The following is a 15,465-nucleotide window of genomic DNA, read 5'->3' on the forward strand; positions in this document are numbered from 1 at the left end:
GAATAAAGGGGTCATTTCACACAGTACTCTCAGAACAATGCCCCAGGAAACATGAGCCCTCATATTAGAACAGTGACACAGGCAAGCCCTGCTGGAGCCCTGCCTTCATCAGACGCAGTAGTCATGCCTTTCATTTCACCTGCTCTCCTTAGATCCACTCCCCAGTGGCAAGTGTGGCAGCAATGCCCTGTGCATAGTGTCTCTGGATCATTTAGAAGTTTCAACAGGTTGGTCCTATTCTACACGGATTTTCCTGCCACCATCTTCAGGCAAAGTCTGCAAGCCTCTAAGTCTACTAGGCTGTGGGCAATGCATTGGGGCAGGGCAGCGGGCAGAGCCCACGGCACTGGGCATTCAAAGGTGAGTTGTTGGACAGTGGCCGGCCTTGAAGCCCTACATTCCATCTGAGCTTAGACTCACCAAGGCTAATCTCCTTTGTGGGTTGTCAGGGGCTGGCAGAGACTCACTCTGGAAGCATGCACGCATCTGCATCTCGATGCCCCATAGTTTTGTTTGTTTGTTTGTTTTGTTTTGCAGCTTTTGAAAAGCTTGAAAAGTTTTTGAGTTTGGTTCACTGAGGCCTGGGGATGGTAATATTTAAAATATCACCCTGTCTCTCTGCTATAGATAAATCCTGGAAAATTCAGTTCAGTTAAGAGCTTCCTTCTTGTCTCTTTTAAGTGCAATTTTGATTCAGTCAAAATGTGTATGCGTGTGAGTGACAACTCTTCCAAACACAGCATGCCCCAGGACACAAGGGATGTTTTCACCTTCAGGCACAATGACTTTAAGGATGGGATAGGACACATAGATGTATGGGACCAGAGAATGCACACCCTCTTTGTTCTGAAGATGTCTTCTCATAAGGACAGAAACTCACATGTGCTGAGTACACCTGCTCAGGGGACTGTTGTAGTTGTTTGTGCACACATATTATCATTTTACTTTATGAAGTCTGTGATGTAATTATTAGGATCCTTGATTATACATGGATGAAAAATTGGATTCAAAAATATCTATAGATTGGATCAGAATTTCACAGGAGTCCTTTGATGTGAAGCCTGTGGTTTCCCAGAATTGCATTGCAGCTCAGCAGCATGGCTTTAAGCCCACAGTTTGGCACAGTGGTTAGAGACTGACCAGCACAAATCCCAGCTGTATTACTTCCTGGCTGACATTGGACATGCTACTTAATCTCTCTGTGCTTCAGATTTCTCAACTATAAAATGAAAAATAAAATAGGACTGTTATAAATTAAAAGAATTAATACTTGTCAAATACTTAGGACAGTGCCTTGTGATTAGTTAGTGCTATAAACAAATTAGCCATTATTATTACTATCACTGGAAAGGGCACCAAAGCCTCAACTTCATCAGGGGAAAATAGGATATTGCCCAATGGCTGGGATAAAAGTAAATACATATATAACCACATAAGTACATAAAAAAGAAGGAGACAAAGAACATTCGATACCCAACCTCAACAGCTTTTTCCAAGAAACCTTCCCTAAAAAATAAAAAAAAGAAAACCTCGAGGTCGATACATGAGAAATGTTGGCTTTTAAAAATTGTTTCCCAGGCAGAGCTAATTCCTTTATTTGGATGTCTCACACTCTCCTTCTCTTTCCCCACAAATTCATTAAGAACCGGAATGAACTGAATAATACCATCCTCATCCCATGATTATCATTATTATCGGCATCCTCAAAGTCCATCCAGGGACTCTTAGGGGAGCTTTACCATCATTAAAATCTTCAGCCTCAAAGTTTATCCTCAGCTACAACTGGGATAATGGAAAGATAGGGATTTAGTGACATTCCTTAACTGGGCTAAGCACCAAATCCTAAATTGTAGCTGTGGCTACAGTCCCAAAACTTTCTATGGATTCTCTCTTTTCAGGGTATGTTTGATTTATGAATTCAGTTCAGAAGCATATCTCTACTGATCCTTTACCTGTGCAAATAACTATGGGGAATTAAAGAAAATGTTTAAGATGGAAACTTGCCCTTTAGGAAAAGAAAGTCTAACTGGAAAACCAAGGGCTGGTCTCACATTGAAAAGTAGTAAGTGACGTCAGAGTGTGGCTAAGATATTGGGATGGCACCAAAATCTCTGTCGCACACTAGCTGATATGTGCTTGAAATAATTAATAATTCTATCATAGTTTCATGTTTTTAATTCAAACTTTTGGCCCCCTCAAAAACCAAGTTACTACTTGTCCTGCTCACCTTAGAAATACTTTCCTCTGGTCCAGTGGTTCTCCACCAGCATCAGTATCACCTGGGAGTTGGTTAGAAAGGTGAATTATCAGGCCTTTCCCCAGGTCTACTGAATCTGAAACTCTGGGAGCGGCAGACCGAGAAACTCTTCTATCAACTCTTTCAGGTGATTTCAAGTCATGGCACAGTTTGAGATCCACTGCTCTAAGAATTGTACTCTAATCCACCATTCAAAATTGGACTAAAGGCTTGTGAGGGACACAATGTATTTTTGCCCAAGCATGTGCATTTTGAAGGAGTGAGAATCCAAAGATTCGGTGGCTGGTAAAGAGGAGACCCCTGACGTGGTTTGGCTCTGTGTTCCCATCCTAATCTCATCTCAATCTGTATTCCCCATGTGTCAAGGGGGACACTTAGTGGGAGGTGATTGGATCATGGGAGTGGTTTCCCCCATGTCATTCTCATGATGGTGAGTGAGTTTTCACGAGAGCTGATGGTTTTAAAGGAGGCACTTCCCCCTTTGCTCGCTCACACTTTCTCTCCTGCCACCTTGTGAAGAAGGTGACTGCTTCCCCTTCTGCCATGATTGTATGTTTCCTGAGGCCTCCCCAGCCATGCCGAACTGTGAGTCAACTAAACCTCTTCCTTTATAAATTACCCAGTCTCTGGTAGTATCTTTATAGCAGTGTGAGAACAGACTAGTACAACCCCCGAAGTTTCAATAGCCCATCAGGTCGAATTCATATTCTTGGATGGAAAATTAAAAATGGTTGGATGAAAGATTGCCCCAAATCTCAAAGATAATCTCAGGAAGGGCCAGTATTTTCTTTAAAAGATCAAGATATGTTTGCCTATTTTTTAGTTTCGCAGCCTTAATATAATTATTGAGTGGTTTTACTTTGTTTTTACATCTATCTCTTTAAAGCATTACAACTGATTTCAGTGCATGGTCTGAGTAAGTGTCCAGCTAGACTTTGTTTCTGAATGAAATAGATAATTTTAATTTTCCCAATACATTTTGGTAAGAAAATCCATCCCTTATATTGCCTAAGGATGCTGTGCTATGAAATGTTCAATTCATGTTTCTTTTTTAAGGCCATTGTGCTCAGTGGCTTGACTGTGAACTCTAGAGTCCATGCAGCTTTTTATGAACACTTTGTTTTGTACCTGGCATTTCACAGGGAGCATCCACAACTCTGCTTCCTTTTATTCTTCTAGTCTCCACTGTTCCTTTTTCTAGTGAACTTTGAAATTATTTTGTCAATTGCAAAGGAAATCTTTCTGGGGTTGGAATTAGATATTTTAACCCTATATTAAGCTGAAAAAATCATATTTTTCATATATATCATATATTCATTATATATAAATTATATAAAATATTTAGTAGATAGATTTAAAAACTGGTTTAAAAATCATTACATATTGCTGTGTATTTATAAAGTACATTTTTTTAAAATAGAGGTTTCATAAATTTCTTGTAAAGATTATTCCTGTCTGTTTTCCTAATGCTCTTGTAAGTATAATTTTTTGTTTTGGTTTTATTTCTAGCTATTTCTGGTATTTAGAAAACTATCGATTTTTAAAATATTTATCTTCAGGCCAGGTGTGGTAGTGCATGCCTATATTCCCATCACTTTGGGAGGCCGAGGCGGGTGGATCACAAGGTCAAAAGGTTGAGACCATCCTGGTCAACATGGTAAAACTCCATCTCTACTAAAAATACAAAATTTAGCTGGGTGTGGTGACCTGAGCCTGTAGCCCCAGCTACTCGGGAGGCTGAGGCAGGAGAATGATTTGAACCCAGGAGGTGGAGGTTGCAGTGAGCCAAGATCGTGCCACCGGACTCCAGCCTGGTGACAGAGCAAGACTCCGTCTCAAAAAAAAAAAAATTATCTTCAAACATTTTTCTGTCTAAGCAGATGCTCAAGTGAATAAGAAGATGCCAGTTTCCCCAGAGGATGGACAAACATATTCAGTTTCATGAGTAGAGTGGGCTAGGGATGGCAGATTCACTGTCTGAAAACTGTGCACACCCAGTGAGACTTCCTTCACAATCCGTGGCTTAAAGGAAGGAGGATGAGATATATGCAGGAGTTAGTGGGAGAGCCAAGTCTTCATTAGTGCCTCTCAATAAAAGTAGGAGATGACTGGTGGCTCTCTAAACATTGTCCTTGGTTTTGAGCCACGAAAACAGGAAAAATTCTGTTTGATATCCTATTACATAGCATCACAGACAGACACAAACATGCATATATACACATTTTTCATAATTAATAGAAGTTTATTCATTGTTCTAGTAGCATGCACACTCACATTAGTCCACTAGACACTAGATTGAGAGGTTTCCTCCTGCCACTGTTGTCTAGTTCTCTGAATATTATGTAAATTTAATCATGACCAAAACTCAACTGGATTTCCTCAAACTCCTCCTTCCTCCCTCACCTTCCACAGCTAATCCATCAACAAGTCCCACTTACTGCTTCCAAACATACCCTGACCCTGGTGCCTTTTCCCCACTCCCCTGCAGCCACCCCCATGTGAGGCACCAAGCTTTCTCTCCCAAGCTGCTGCACTCCTGCTCACCGGTCCTCTCACCTTCTCTCTCACACCCCTACCATCCATTTCTACACAGCAAACAGGAGGATCTTAGAAAATACAAACCAGATTTTGTGACTCATCACTGAAAACCTTTCAACAACTTCCCATTGGCCTTAGAATGAAGTTTAGACTCATTGCTGTGGCCACTCCAGCATGTGAGGTCTGGCCCTCCCTTGTCTCTTTTGCCTCATCTGGATCCACTCTCCTTGAAAGTCTCAGTCACCAAGCTCCATCTGCTTGGCCTCTACAGTTCCTCAAACAAGATGAACTCCTTGCAGCCTCAGCCTTTGCTTTAACTGTTCCCTCTACCTAGAATGTGACCTATTCGATCTTCTCCTCACCAGCTTCTTCCTGACATTGGAACCTCAGGTTAAAGGGCACCTCCTCAAAGAGGCTGTCCCCAACCATCCCCATCATAAGGAGTTATTTATTCACCCTATTCCCTCACCCTCTTTCCATTCTCTGGGTAGTTATTGTCATTCTCTGGCTTTTAAAATTCTCTGTGTGTCATCTGTCTCCTTCTCAGTAGAATGCAGGCTTCCTGAGGGCAGGACCTTGTCCTCGACTGTCTCCCCAGTGCCTAGAAGAGAGTCTTGCATGTAGAAGGGCCTCAGTAATGCTCAATAAATGAATGGATTCCTGATCATTTTGAGCAAGAGATACTTCTTTAGTCTGAAAACTACAATCCTCAGATCTTCTTCTCTTTTTTGGGGATTTCATTAACTGTTCACCAGTGGCCCCATTGCCTCTCCTATTTCACTCTTGGATGCTGCTGGAATTTGTATTATCTGACATTGATTCAAGGAAAGAGGTGCTGTTGAAGAGTAGTGGGATGAAAATTGAGGATAAAGGGGTGGCTTCAGCTGCCCCCAGTAGAACTCTCTCAGTAAAAAAGATGACTGTTGGCTTTCTGATTGATGGGCCAGACTTTTGGCAGAAGTGGCAACAGTGCGTGGAAACATTGTCCTACCTTACTCCTGCTTGCCCTGGCACCTTTCAAAGCCTGGAAATGGTATGGTCATGACCTTGCTGAGCCATGACACTTGATGGCCAGTTAGTGAAAATTCTTGCACAAGTTGGCAAACTGCTAATGGGTACTTCTTGTTTCCAGTGCCAAAAAATAACTTAATATATTGTGAGTTTACACCCTTTTTGTGCTTAAATGGAAGTGTGACCATGAAGTTCGGGGAAAGTTAAGGTTTCACCACAGCGTAAAAGCCCACAGGCTTTGCTGGCAATCCAACAAAGGTGATATTGAAACAGTTTTATTTTCAGCTCATATCATTCAAAATCAGCTTTAGAGAAATGTGTTTTAATGTATTCCCCAGTCTTTTCTTCACTTAGTCAACATGACTTCTATAAGTAATGCACAAATAGCATGCATCCAGTAAATAAAATCATAGTTGAAAATTATTATCAATTATCCTGTCAAGTCAAGGGCATTTGATATGGACTTCTGTCTTTTAATCTATGAGATGGGCATAATAACAATAGTATCTAATTCAAGGATCATTGTTGAAGCTGAATAAAATAATCAGTATAAAACTCTGGAGAGAATGTGACACAAAACAAGTGCTCACCGATGTAGATTGAGGTCAATACTACTTTTATTTTCTCTATCTTAAACGTTGTGTGCAAAATGCCAGGGTCATGAGAGATGTATTTATTAAGAGCAAGTTGCTGGGGTTTTTTTGTTTTTGTTTTTGTTTTTAACTTAGAGAATGGTTTATCTAACGGGTCCAGCAGAGCCCACCAAGGGCACTGTCTTTGTAGGCCTCCAGGACCCTGCTCTAATCCATAGCAGATTTGTACAGTCATACAGGTTTGACTTTGTTGGTCCATGGAGGATTGTTCAGGATCTCAGGGGAAGGAAGTCAAAGGTAGAAGACATCTAATATTTTGAGTGCTTATTGCTTGCAAAGCTGTGTGCTACACACATTCTAAATGCTATTCATTTAACCCTAAGAATCCCCATATACCACTTTTCTTGTTTGTTTGTTTGTAAGAAGTGGAGGAAACTTAGATTCATAGACTGTTCAAATGACTTGTCCAAGGTAACACAGTGGTAATAAGGGACTGAATCAGCATCTGAACTCAAGTAAGTATGGTTTCAAACCCTCATCCTTTCTACTACACTTCACAGCTTCCCTTACAGACTGACATGCACTAAGCAATTTAACTTAGGAGACTGGGAAATAAACCAGAAAAACAATGCATTGTTTTGCAATGATGTTTTAAACTTTTCCAGTGAGTGAAATACTTAAATCTGCCATTTTGGATATTCAGTTATGATTTTAAAAATTACTTGAGAAGTAAAATTTCTAATCAGAAGAAAAGTTACCTAGTTAGGAGGGATCATTCTGAGCTTATTGGATTCTGCTTGACCAACAGACCTGGCCAAATCTCTCTGTTTTCGGTGTTCCTCCCATGCAGGTTGGCTACTGCTCTGACCAGCCCAAGGTCTGGGGAAGGCAGCATTGGGCACCAAGGCACAAACTTCTTTCCTTGTCCTTGCTCCTTTTCCTCTGTTGCCAGTGGATCTACTCTGTGTGCCCTTTTGCTAACCTGGGAGCGGTAAGATCTACTTGTGTTGGGACTTGAAATAGAATGGACAGAACTAGTAATTTGGCCTGCTCTGGCCTGTGGCTACTTTGGCCTCCACTTCCTCCAGTTGGTCTAGCCTGATTGACCAGAGGTCCACAGAAGTGCTTGAGGCCAGAGCTCCAGCTAAGTAATGGTAATGACTTGCTTTGCTCTGTCTCCTGACCTTGCTCTGTTGTGGATTCCTGACAGAGAGAGTGAAGTGAAATATTCCTAAATCTTAGGCAAAATAACAACACATAACTTTAATCTCATGATTGTCCCCAACATTCTGTATATGACTGCCAGATTCCATATTTTTCTCTCCTGGACACAGTTAGATAAACACTGCCAAATCCTTGGTTTTAAGGTTCCCTAACTAAACTCAATGTAAACCAACTTCCTTCTGTGAAAACACTTCATTTTCAGATGAAATGACAACATTCCGGTGTTCTTTTACACCAACCCCAATTCTGATTAAACTTTGATGAGACTGCATTTCAATGGCAATCTTGCTTTCATTGGACTTCATGATTTCTCCAGTTTTATAGCCCCGAACTTGAATACCTTCTCTTTCTGTGGTGTATATCTCTAAATAGCTACTTTATCCATTTATTAGGTGTTGGTCCTATATTTTCAATCACAGAGCCTAATCTTATTTCCAAGTCTGGGGCACCTAAATTTAGTTTATTTATGCCTGACTTTGTTAAGTTTATTTGTTGATGACCACTGTTCTAGAGACACACGGATGCATCTAAATGGAAAATTTATTAACAAATTTATTTTTGAACAGAATTGTTGTACTGAATGATTACATATGGCAGGAGTCTGGGGAAAATTTTTACTTATCTCCATTCCAGGAACATCTACTGCAAATTCCATAATAGACTCTCATTCCTATATTATCTGAGCTATTTGAATTATCTCAATAAAGCTGTTTCCTCCTCTTTCTTGATGGAAATACAGAGTTCTCGTGACTGAACAGGGAAAGTAAGAGGTTTAGAAAGAATAAGATGGGCCTGATAGTTTTTCAAATCTCTTGATAACCCATTATTATCCAAAGACTGCCTACATAATCATATACTTTCCATACAAAGTTAAACTTAAAAAGTCCTTTGAGGTTCAATACCTACACACTTGAATACAGCATAATACTGAACTTTAGTTGTTATGAGCACACAAAATAAAACTCATTTTAAATGTGTTGAACTGAAAAAGCAGAGAAATTATTCCCTGAACCAGCAGGCTTTCTTTTTAAGGCTATTTTTCTTCCTCATTGAATGTCAACATTTACTATGAGTTACACAGACATGGGAATAATTCTAAATTTCTGACAGGAGGGACCAATGGTTCATGGCTCAGGAAAGAAAGTTTAGTCTGGAAAAGCTCTAATTTAGAGAAACTTAAAGGGGAGGCATCTGAACTGAAAATCTCTAAAGTGCTGCTCCATTATGGCTTGTGCTGCTCTCATGTTTATTCATCAATATACATCAACAACCATTTGTACTGAGAATTTATGGTGATGAATGTTTTCTCCTCCTCCCCTACATCCTTCTTTTTCTTCTTCTTCCATTCCTCTTCCTTCTCTTTCTTCTTGTCTTCTTCCTCTTCTTTTTCTCTTCTCCTTCTCCCTCTCCTCTTCCCCCTCCCCCTCCTGCCCCTCGTCCTCCTCTTCCTCCTCTGCATCCTCCTCCTGCTTCTCCTCCTGCTCCTTCTTCTTCTCCTCCTTTTCTCCTTCTTCTCGTCCTCCTCCTTCTTTTTCTCCTTCTTCCTCTTCTTCCTCCTCTTCCTCCTCCTCTTCTTCTTCTTCCTCCTCCTCCTCCTCCTCCTCCTCCTCCTCCTCCTCCTCCTCCTCCTTCTTCTTCTTCTTCTTCTTCTTCTTCTTCTTCTTCTTCTTCTTCTTCTTCTTCTTCTTCTTCTTCTTCTTCTTCTTCTTCGTGTCCTCCTCCTTCCTTTCCTTCTCCTTCTTTTTCATCTCTTTTGGCAGCTTGGGATATAGTTAGTTTGAGCTAGATGGGATTATAGGATTGCTATCATCATGGTATTTGTTGTATTAAGGATAGGACATATATGGATCTAAGTAATGTCTTCAGTCCCAAGATATTCAAAGTTTTAAAATCCATCCTTGCAGTGCTATTAGTTATCTTTTATGTGATAAGAGTTATGGTGATAGGAACATATGTTTACCTGGAGGAAATTATGAAAGGTGTTAAGTACAGGGAGGTTTAAGTTATAAGAAACATCATAAAAGCATACACTTTGGCTGGGCTTGAGATGTCATTTTGCCTACTCCCATTATTCTAATGTCCACTTTAAGGTTATTAAAATGTCCTAAGATCATTCAAGACAGGGCAGTCTACATCTTCACTTTATTATCCCCAAGCCCTCAGAGATGCCACAGCTACTGAGACAAGGTCACCTAACACTTTAGAATCAGAAAGTTCTTTAAAAGCAAAGCACTCTTCTAAAAAGAGACTAAATTGCAACTGCTTCCTGTATGTGCCCATCAACTAATGTGATCACAGAACTGTTTTAGAAACAACTTTTATCTTAGTTTTTTCCTCATCAAAGATTTTCAATTTAGTTTTTACACATTTTAATTTTTCTTAAAAAAGAATCCCCCATTTTATAATTGAATTTAATAGAAAACTAAGCTTTGCTAAGATGTACTTATATAAGAAGATAGGACAGATATACCACTATCCCACAAGAAAGGTACCATTTCTGGGATCAGGAGTGAAACAAAACCAACAGACCCTAAATTTCTCGAATAGGTATATCAATACCCACATGTCTATCCCAAAACTACACTTTTAATTAAACAGATTTGTGTATTTGGATAACTGGGGACTTTTCAATAGTTAAGTTGGTGCCTCCTAGTTGGAAAATTAAGACCAGTGATTTCCCAACAGCTATTCTCCCAGGCTGACTGAAACACTAATCAATTAATGCTGAGAGGTTATTAAGTAACATATTCTAGGCTTGAAAACCCATTTCTCACAATAACCGATAACGCCTTGACTTCTTTTTATTTTTACATAATTTTCTTTATTAAAACCATAGAGGTCAAGTAAAAATGGCAATAATACTAATCATGTTTAAGTAACAAGAATACCTATTTTGCCATCAGTTATCTTGGTGGAGGAAAAGAACACTTAGCTATGTGATTTAAACAGTTGTATGTTAAAATGAATACACAATAGGCCATTGGGAATGATATAACTGCAGCCACAGCACAACACACACATATACTCAGATTACTTAAATCCTGAGTGTGTTATATTCACTGCACATTGTTTCTTTTTAAAAAAATTATTATTATTATTATACTTTAAGTTATGGGGTACATGTGCAGAACAGAACGTGCAGGTTTGTTACATAGATATACACGTGCCATGGTGGTTTGCTGCACCCATCAACCTGTCATCTGCATTAGGTATTTCTCCTAATGCTATCCCTCCCCCAGGCCTCCACCCCCTCACAGGCCCTGGTGTGTGATGTTCCCCTCCCTGTGTCCATGTGTTCTCATTGTTCAACTCCCACTTATGAGTGAGGACACGCAGTGTTTGGTTTTCTGTTCTTGTGTTAGTTTGCTGAGAATGATGGTTTCCAGCTTCATCCATGTCCCTGCAAAGGACATGAACTCATTCTTTTTATGGCTGCATAGTATTCCATGGTGTATATGTACCACATTTTCTTCATCTAATCTAACATTGATGGGCATTTGAGTTGGTTCCAAGTCTTTGATATTATTTCTAAATTATAGGATAGTTATAGCCCACTCCTTGAATGCTGGTACTACATTACATTTTCCAACTTTAATTACGAAATAAATATTGAAAATATGTGTTCATTTTTGCTCTAATGAAGACAACATAAATTTTAAAATTAGGATATCATAGAGGTAAGCATCACTCTCCCTGAATAAACTATACAACAAATTATAGACCCAGTATTTTTTCTACACATGTAGTTGAGTTAATAATTCTGCTTTAAAACAAATAAAAATATGTTCTAATCCTTTATTATTCTAGCATAATTCCTAAAAGAGATGATTGTTTATATCAGAATATCCATAAATAAAGTTAAATTTGTCTCTTTAAGAGGTGTTCACCTACAAAGCCTTTAAATATCATCGATTATTCACAAGTCTTTGGCTGAGGAGGCTCATTCTGTCATTCAATAGGAATTATTTTGACTCAACAAGAATGACAAGGACGACATTTCTGCATTTGAGGTGCTTTCTGTGGATGGAGAAAGACAAGATCCACATAAGTGGAAAAATGTGAAAACACCCCATGTGCTGCAAGTGGATATATAGGCAAAGTGATTTGAAACAACACAGGGAACATTGAGAAAATGAAGATGTTTGCTTGTTTGTTTGTTTAAGGGTCTCACTCTCTTGCCCAGGCTGGAGTGCAGTGGTGCAATCTTGGCTCACTGCAATCTCCACCTCCTGGGGTCAAGCGATTCTCCCAGCTCAGCCTCCTGAGTAGCTGAGACTACAGAGAAAGTGTATTTGGTAAAGGAAACCCAGCAAGAGGTGAGTGTTTTGTTTTCAAATGATGTCAAATTTAACTTGGTGGGAAATTATGAGTAGTTAATTGAAAAATTTCCCAAAGACCTAAAATTATTGGCCTTCATTAAATATTCAAAGAATTTAAAAATGTGTTCCAATTTCAGGACTCTCAATTAGCAAAGCTTATGGTAAGAAACTCATCCTGATGACAGAGCAATTAGGGACAGAAAGGTCGGGCTTCCTTGACTCCACATGGTCCCTGAGAGAGAGGGAGTGATGGCTCTATCGTAGAGCTGGGCCTTCAGGGTGGCAGAGTTGAAAGCAGGCGTATGTTGAGCACACCCCAGGGCTTGCCTGGACCTGGCAATTTGGAAGTGGTATGGCTTCCTTGGGAGAGGTGGAGTAAATTGTTCCAATGCAGCATAAAGGCTCAGAAACATATGAGGGGTATCCACAAAGTGGTACCCAGCCCTGGCTCAGACCACTATCAGTGATACCACCTCTGCAGATGAGTGAGGCACTAGGATACTGCACTTCATTAATAGGTACAAGTCCATACTCTGTTTAATAGCCCACTTTGTTGTGACTCTGGTGGCCACTAGAAAGTTTTTACATAAGATTGCAGAGTAAGGAAACCCTCCTGCTACCAGGAGGTGACCCAGCCATTACTTCTCAAGCCCTTTGGGCATTTAGGTAAAGAAGAAATTGTCCCAAGGAGTGAGGCTGGAAAGAGTCAGAGGCCTGATGAAAAAGGGTGTGTCCACCATGCTACGGGGTCTCCACTTTACTTGTAAGCAGTGAAGAACCACAGAGGCAGGGCGCCATCAGATCAGATTTGACCAGATGTCAAATCCTTCTGAACTTTTTACTCCTTTCTGTGAAGTGGCTTAATAACTAAAACAGGCCAACTGAAAAACAAAAGCGTACCCACTTTGCATGGGCCTCCATAAAATAAAAGGAGTTTCCTTCTCTCTTTGAGTAATGCTGTGGCCTGCAATGGGCAAAGACAAAGTCCCAGGGCTGAGGGGAGATGTGCAGCTTGGAGAGGAGAGGAGAGGATCATTCTGTGGTTGGGGAGACAGGAACTGGGGCAAACATGGTCATAAAGGCATTAACAGACTGGGTCAGCTGGAATGCAGCTGCAAAACTCTTCCCTGTCTGTGTGGTTCAGATGCCTTCATGTCCAAACTTCACAATCCTCTGGGACCCCAGGAACCTGCATGGGCACTGGAGGGAGCATGTGCTTAGTACTGGCTTGTAATTGACTGATGAAGTGAACGAATGAATGAATGAATGAATGAACACAGGATGGCTTCTAGAAAAAAAAAAGACCAGGGCAAGGACAGAGAGTGTGAAGATCCTGCAAAGGCCAATGATGTTAAGAGCCCAGAGCTGGGTGGTGGCTGAGGGAGTGGAGAAGAGGCAGGAGTTTTAAGAGCTATTTTGATGGGACTCGGGAATATTGACTGCCAGTGAGGACTGAGGCAGACAAATAGGTCAAAAATGACTTAAAGCTTCTGGCCTTGGCAACTGGACACTGGAGTTTAGGGAAGGTAAGAGGAGAGCAGGCTTTTGAGAGAGGATAACAAATTTGATTTTGATCACATGAAGCACTTTATTTATTGGAGCATTGTTTTAACTCCCTTATAACCAAGATTATCCATATTTATTACAAAAGCAATAATATCAAAGAATGCTTTAAAATGCAATTAGATTTGTTTAATATAGATAAACTGTGAGTAATAAGATTGTTTTCATCATAATATAGGTGTCATACATTTCTCCTGGTAACTAAAAAAGATAAATGGGCAGATAAAACATAACAGTAGAATAACCTAGAATAGTAAATTTTATTACTGGAAGTCTCTCCCTAGCAATGGACAAACTCAACCACATTTAACACATAAAGAAACCAGGGACAAGAGAGGCTGGCATTCTTCACTCTACATATACTTAGGGCACTGACCACGTGCCAGGCACTTGCTTGGTGCTAGGGATATAAAAGTAAACATACAAGGTACCCGTACCCAAGGAGCTCACAGCCAAGATAATGGATGACAATGTTCTGAAAGCAGAAATTATCACACAGCTTAATAATTATTGTGAGAAATGCATGCTCAAGATGCAAGGTGCAACTCATCCAGGCTTGGGAGCAGCTCTTGTGAATGAGCTGACATGGAAGGAGATGCAGAAGTCAGACAGACAGGTTATGAAGCAGCGTTCTAGGAAGGCCAAAGCGAGGGCAAGTCCAGTGCATTTAATGACCAAAGGAGTGAGAGTACAAGGGAACTCTAGTCCTGGGTTTAGGAGACAATAGTCTCCTGATTCCCAGTTCAGTGCTATTTTAGAATAGTGCCTGTGTATTGACAAGTCTCTGAAGATTCAGCACATACATCAATACTCTTGCATAGACAAAAAAAGAAGCTTACATGGCTCGCGCTTTACCAGTGTAGACATTAGGATTCTCTAAACTGTCTTGCTTAAAATGTTTCTTTAGAGGAATAATTACTTTCTATTTTAGCTTTTCATATCCTTCCAAATGTTTATATCAATTGGGTCATGCCATACAATTCTTCAGTCTGGAAGGGATTTAAGGTATCATTTATTTGGCAACCAAGGGAGTGCAGGGGCAGGGTGGAGTAGGGCTCAGTGGGAGCAATGCCCACCCCGGTGCAGCAGTAAAGGGGGCATTCTCTGCAGGAAACTTAAGAATTAATAATAAAATTGACCAAAATCCCTCTGCTTTTTATTATCACCACCAATTCTGAATAATGTCAACAATAAATACTTGCTGCCAAGACAAACTTCTCTTACTGACCCCTCCCTATTTGCATGGCACTGCACTGTGTATATACCTGTGCATGCAGAAAACCAGCCCTGAACAGGCATTAGAAATACCCAAAGTGTCCATATTAGCCACAGTTAGCTCATATGGCCACACCCTCGCCATTCAATTTTCTTCTGTTAACATAGCTTGAGTAGTCAAAATCAGACATATCAAAACCCCACATCAATGTGCATCTTCCTGAAATTATATTTCTCTCCAATTAGCATTCTCATCTTGACTAGTCTCATATCTATTTCCAGCTGGGACCACAGGGGGCTGACAACCGATGCTGCCACTTCCCTATGCGCAGGTTCACCAGGAGCAGTCTTCGCTCATCTTCTCCAGTTGGGCTATCTGGCACGTGCTTGGAGGGGTAAACACCGAGGGGTCTTTAATACCCAGCTGGATGTCAAAAAACCGCGTGGACAATATCACACTGTAGTTTTTGGTAAAGGTTTCCTGGACAGGATAGCAATCTTTGACTGTATAGATGCCAATCCAGGTTTCATCTATAAGAGGAAAAAAGTTGACTTTTGAATAAAGAAGACAGGCAAGAAGTTCATATTTTTTCTTGTGATGGCAAAATGTACATAACATAAAATTTACCATTTTACCATTTTTAAGTGTTTGGTGACCTTGAGGACATTCACACTTGTTGAACAACCATCAGCACCATCCATCTCCAGCACTTTTTTCCATCTTCCCAAACTGAAACTCTGTCTC

General features: G+C 40.3%; 1 protein-coding gene across 1 annotated transcript in view; it reads right to left on the reverse strand.

Annotated features, from left to right (window-relative positions):
- Positions 1–13,510: 13,510 nt before the first annotated feature.
- EPDR1 (ependymin related 1) overlaps positions 13,511–15,465 on the reverse strand; it is a 37,691-nt gene continuing 35,736 nt past the window's right edge. The window contains exon 3 of the mRNA XM_007981572.3: positions 13,511–15,251. Within this exon, the coding sequence (XP_007979763.1) occupies positions 15,055–15,251 (197 nt within the window). The 3' untranslated portion in view covers positions 13,511–15,054. The remainder of the gene's footprint in view (positions 15,252–15,465) is intronic.

This window comes from Chlorocebus sabaeus, chromosome 21 (genome assembly GCF_047675955.1).
Source record: "Chlorocebus sabaeus isolate Y175 chromosome 21, mChlSab1.0.hap1, whole genome shotgun sequence".
NCBI lineage: Eukaryota > Metazoa > Chordata > Mammalia > Primates > Cercopithecidae > Chlorocebus > Chlorocebus sabaeus.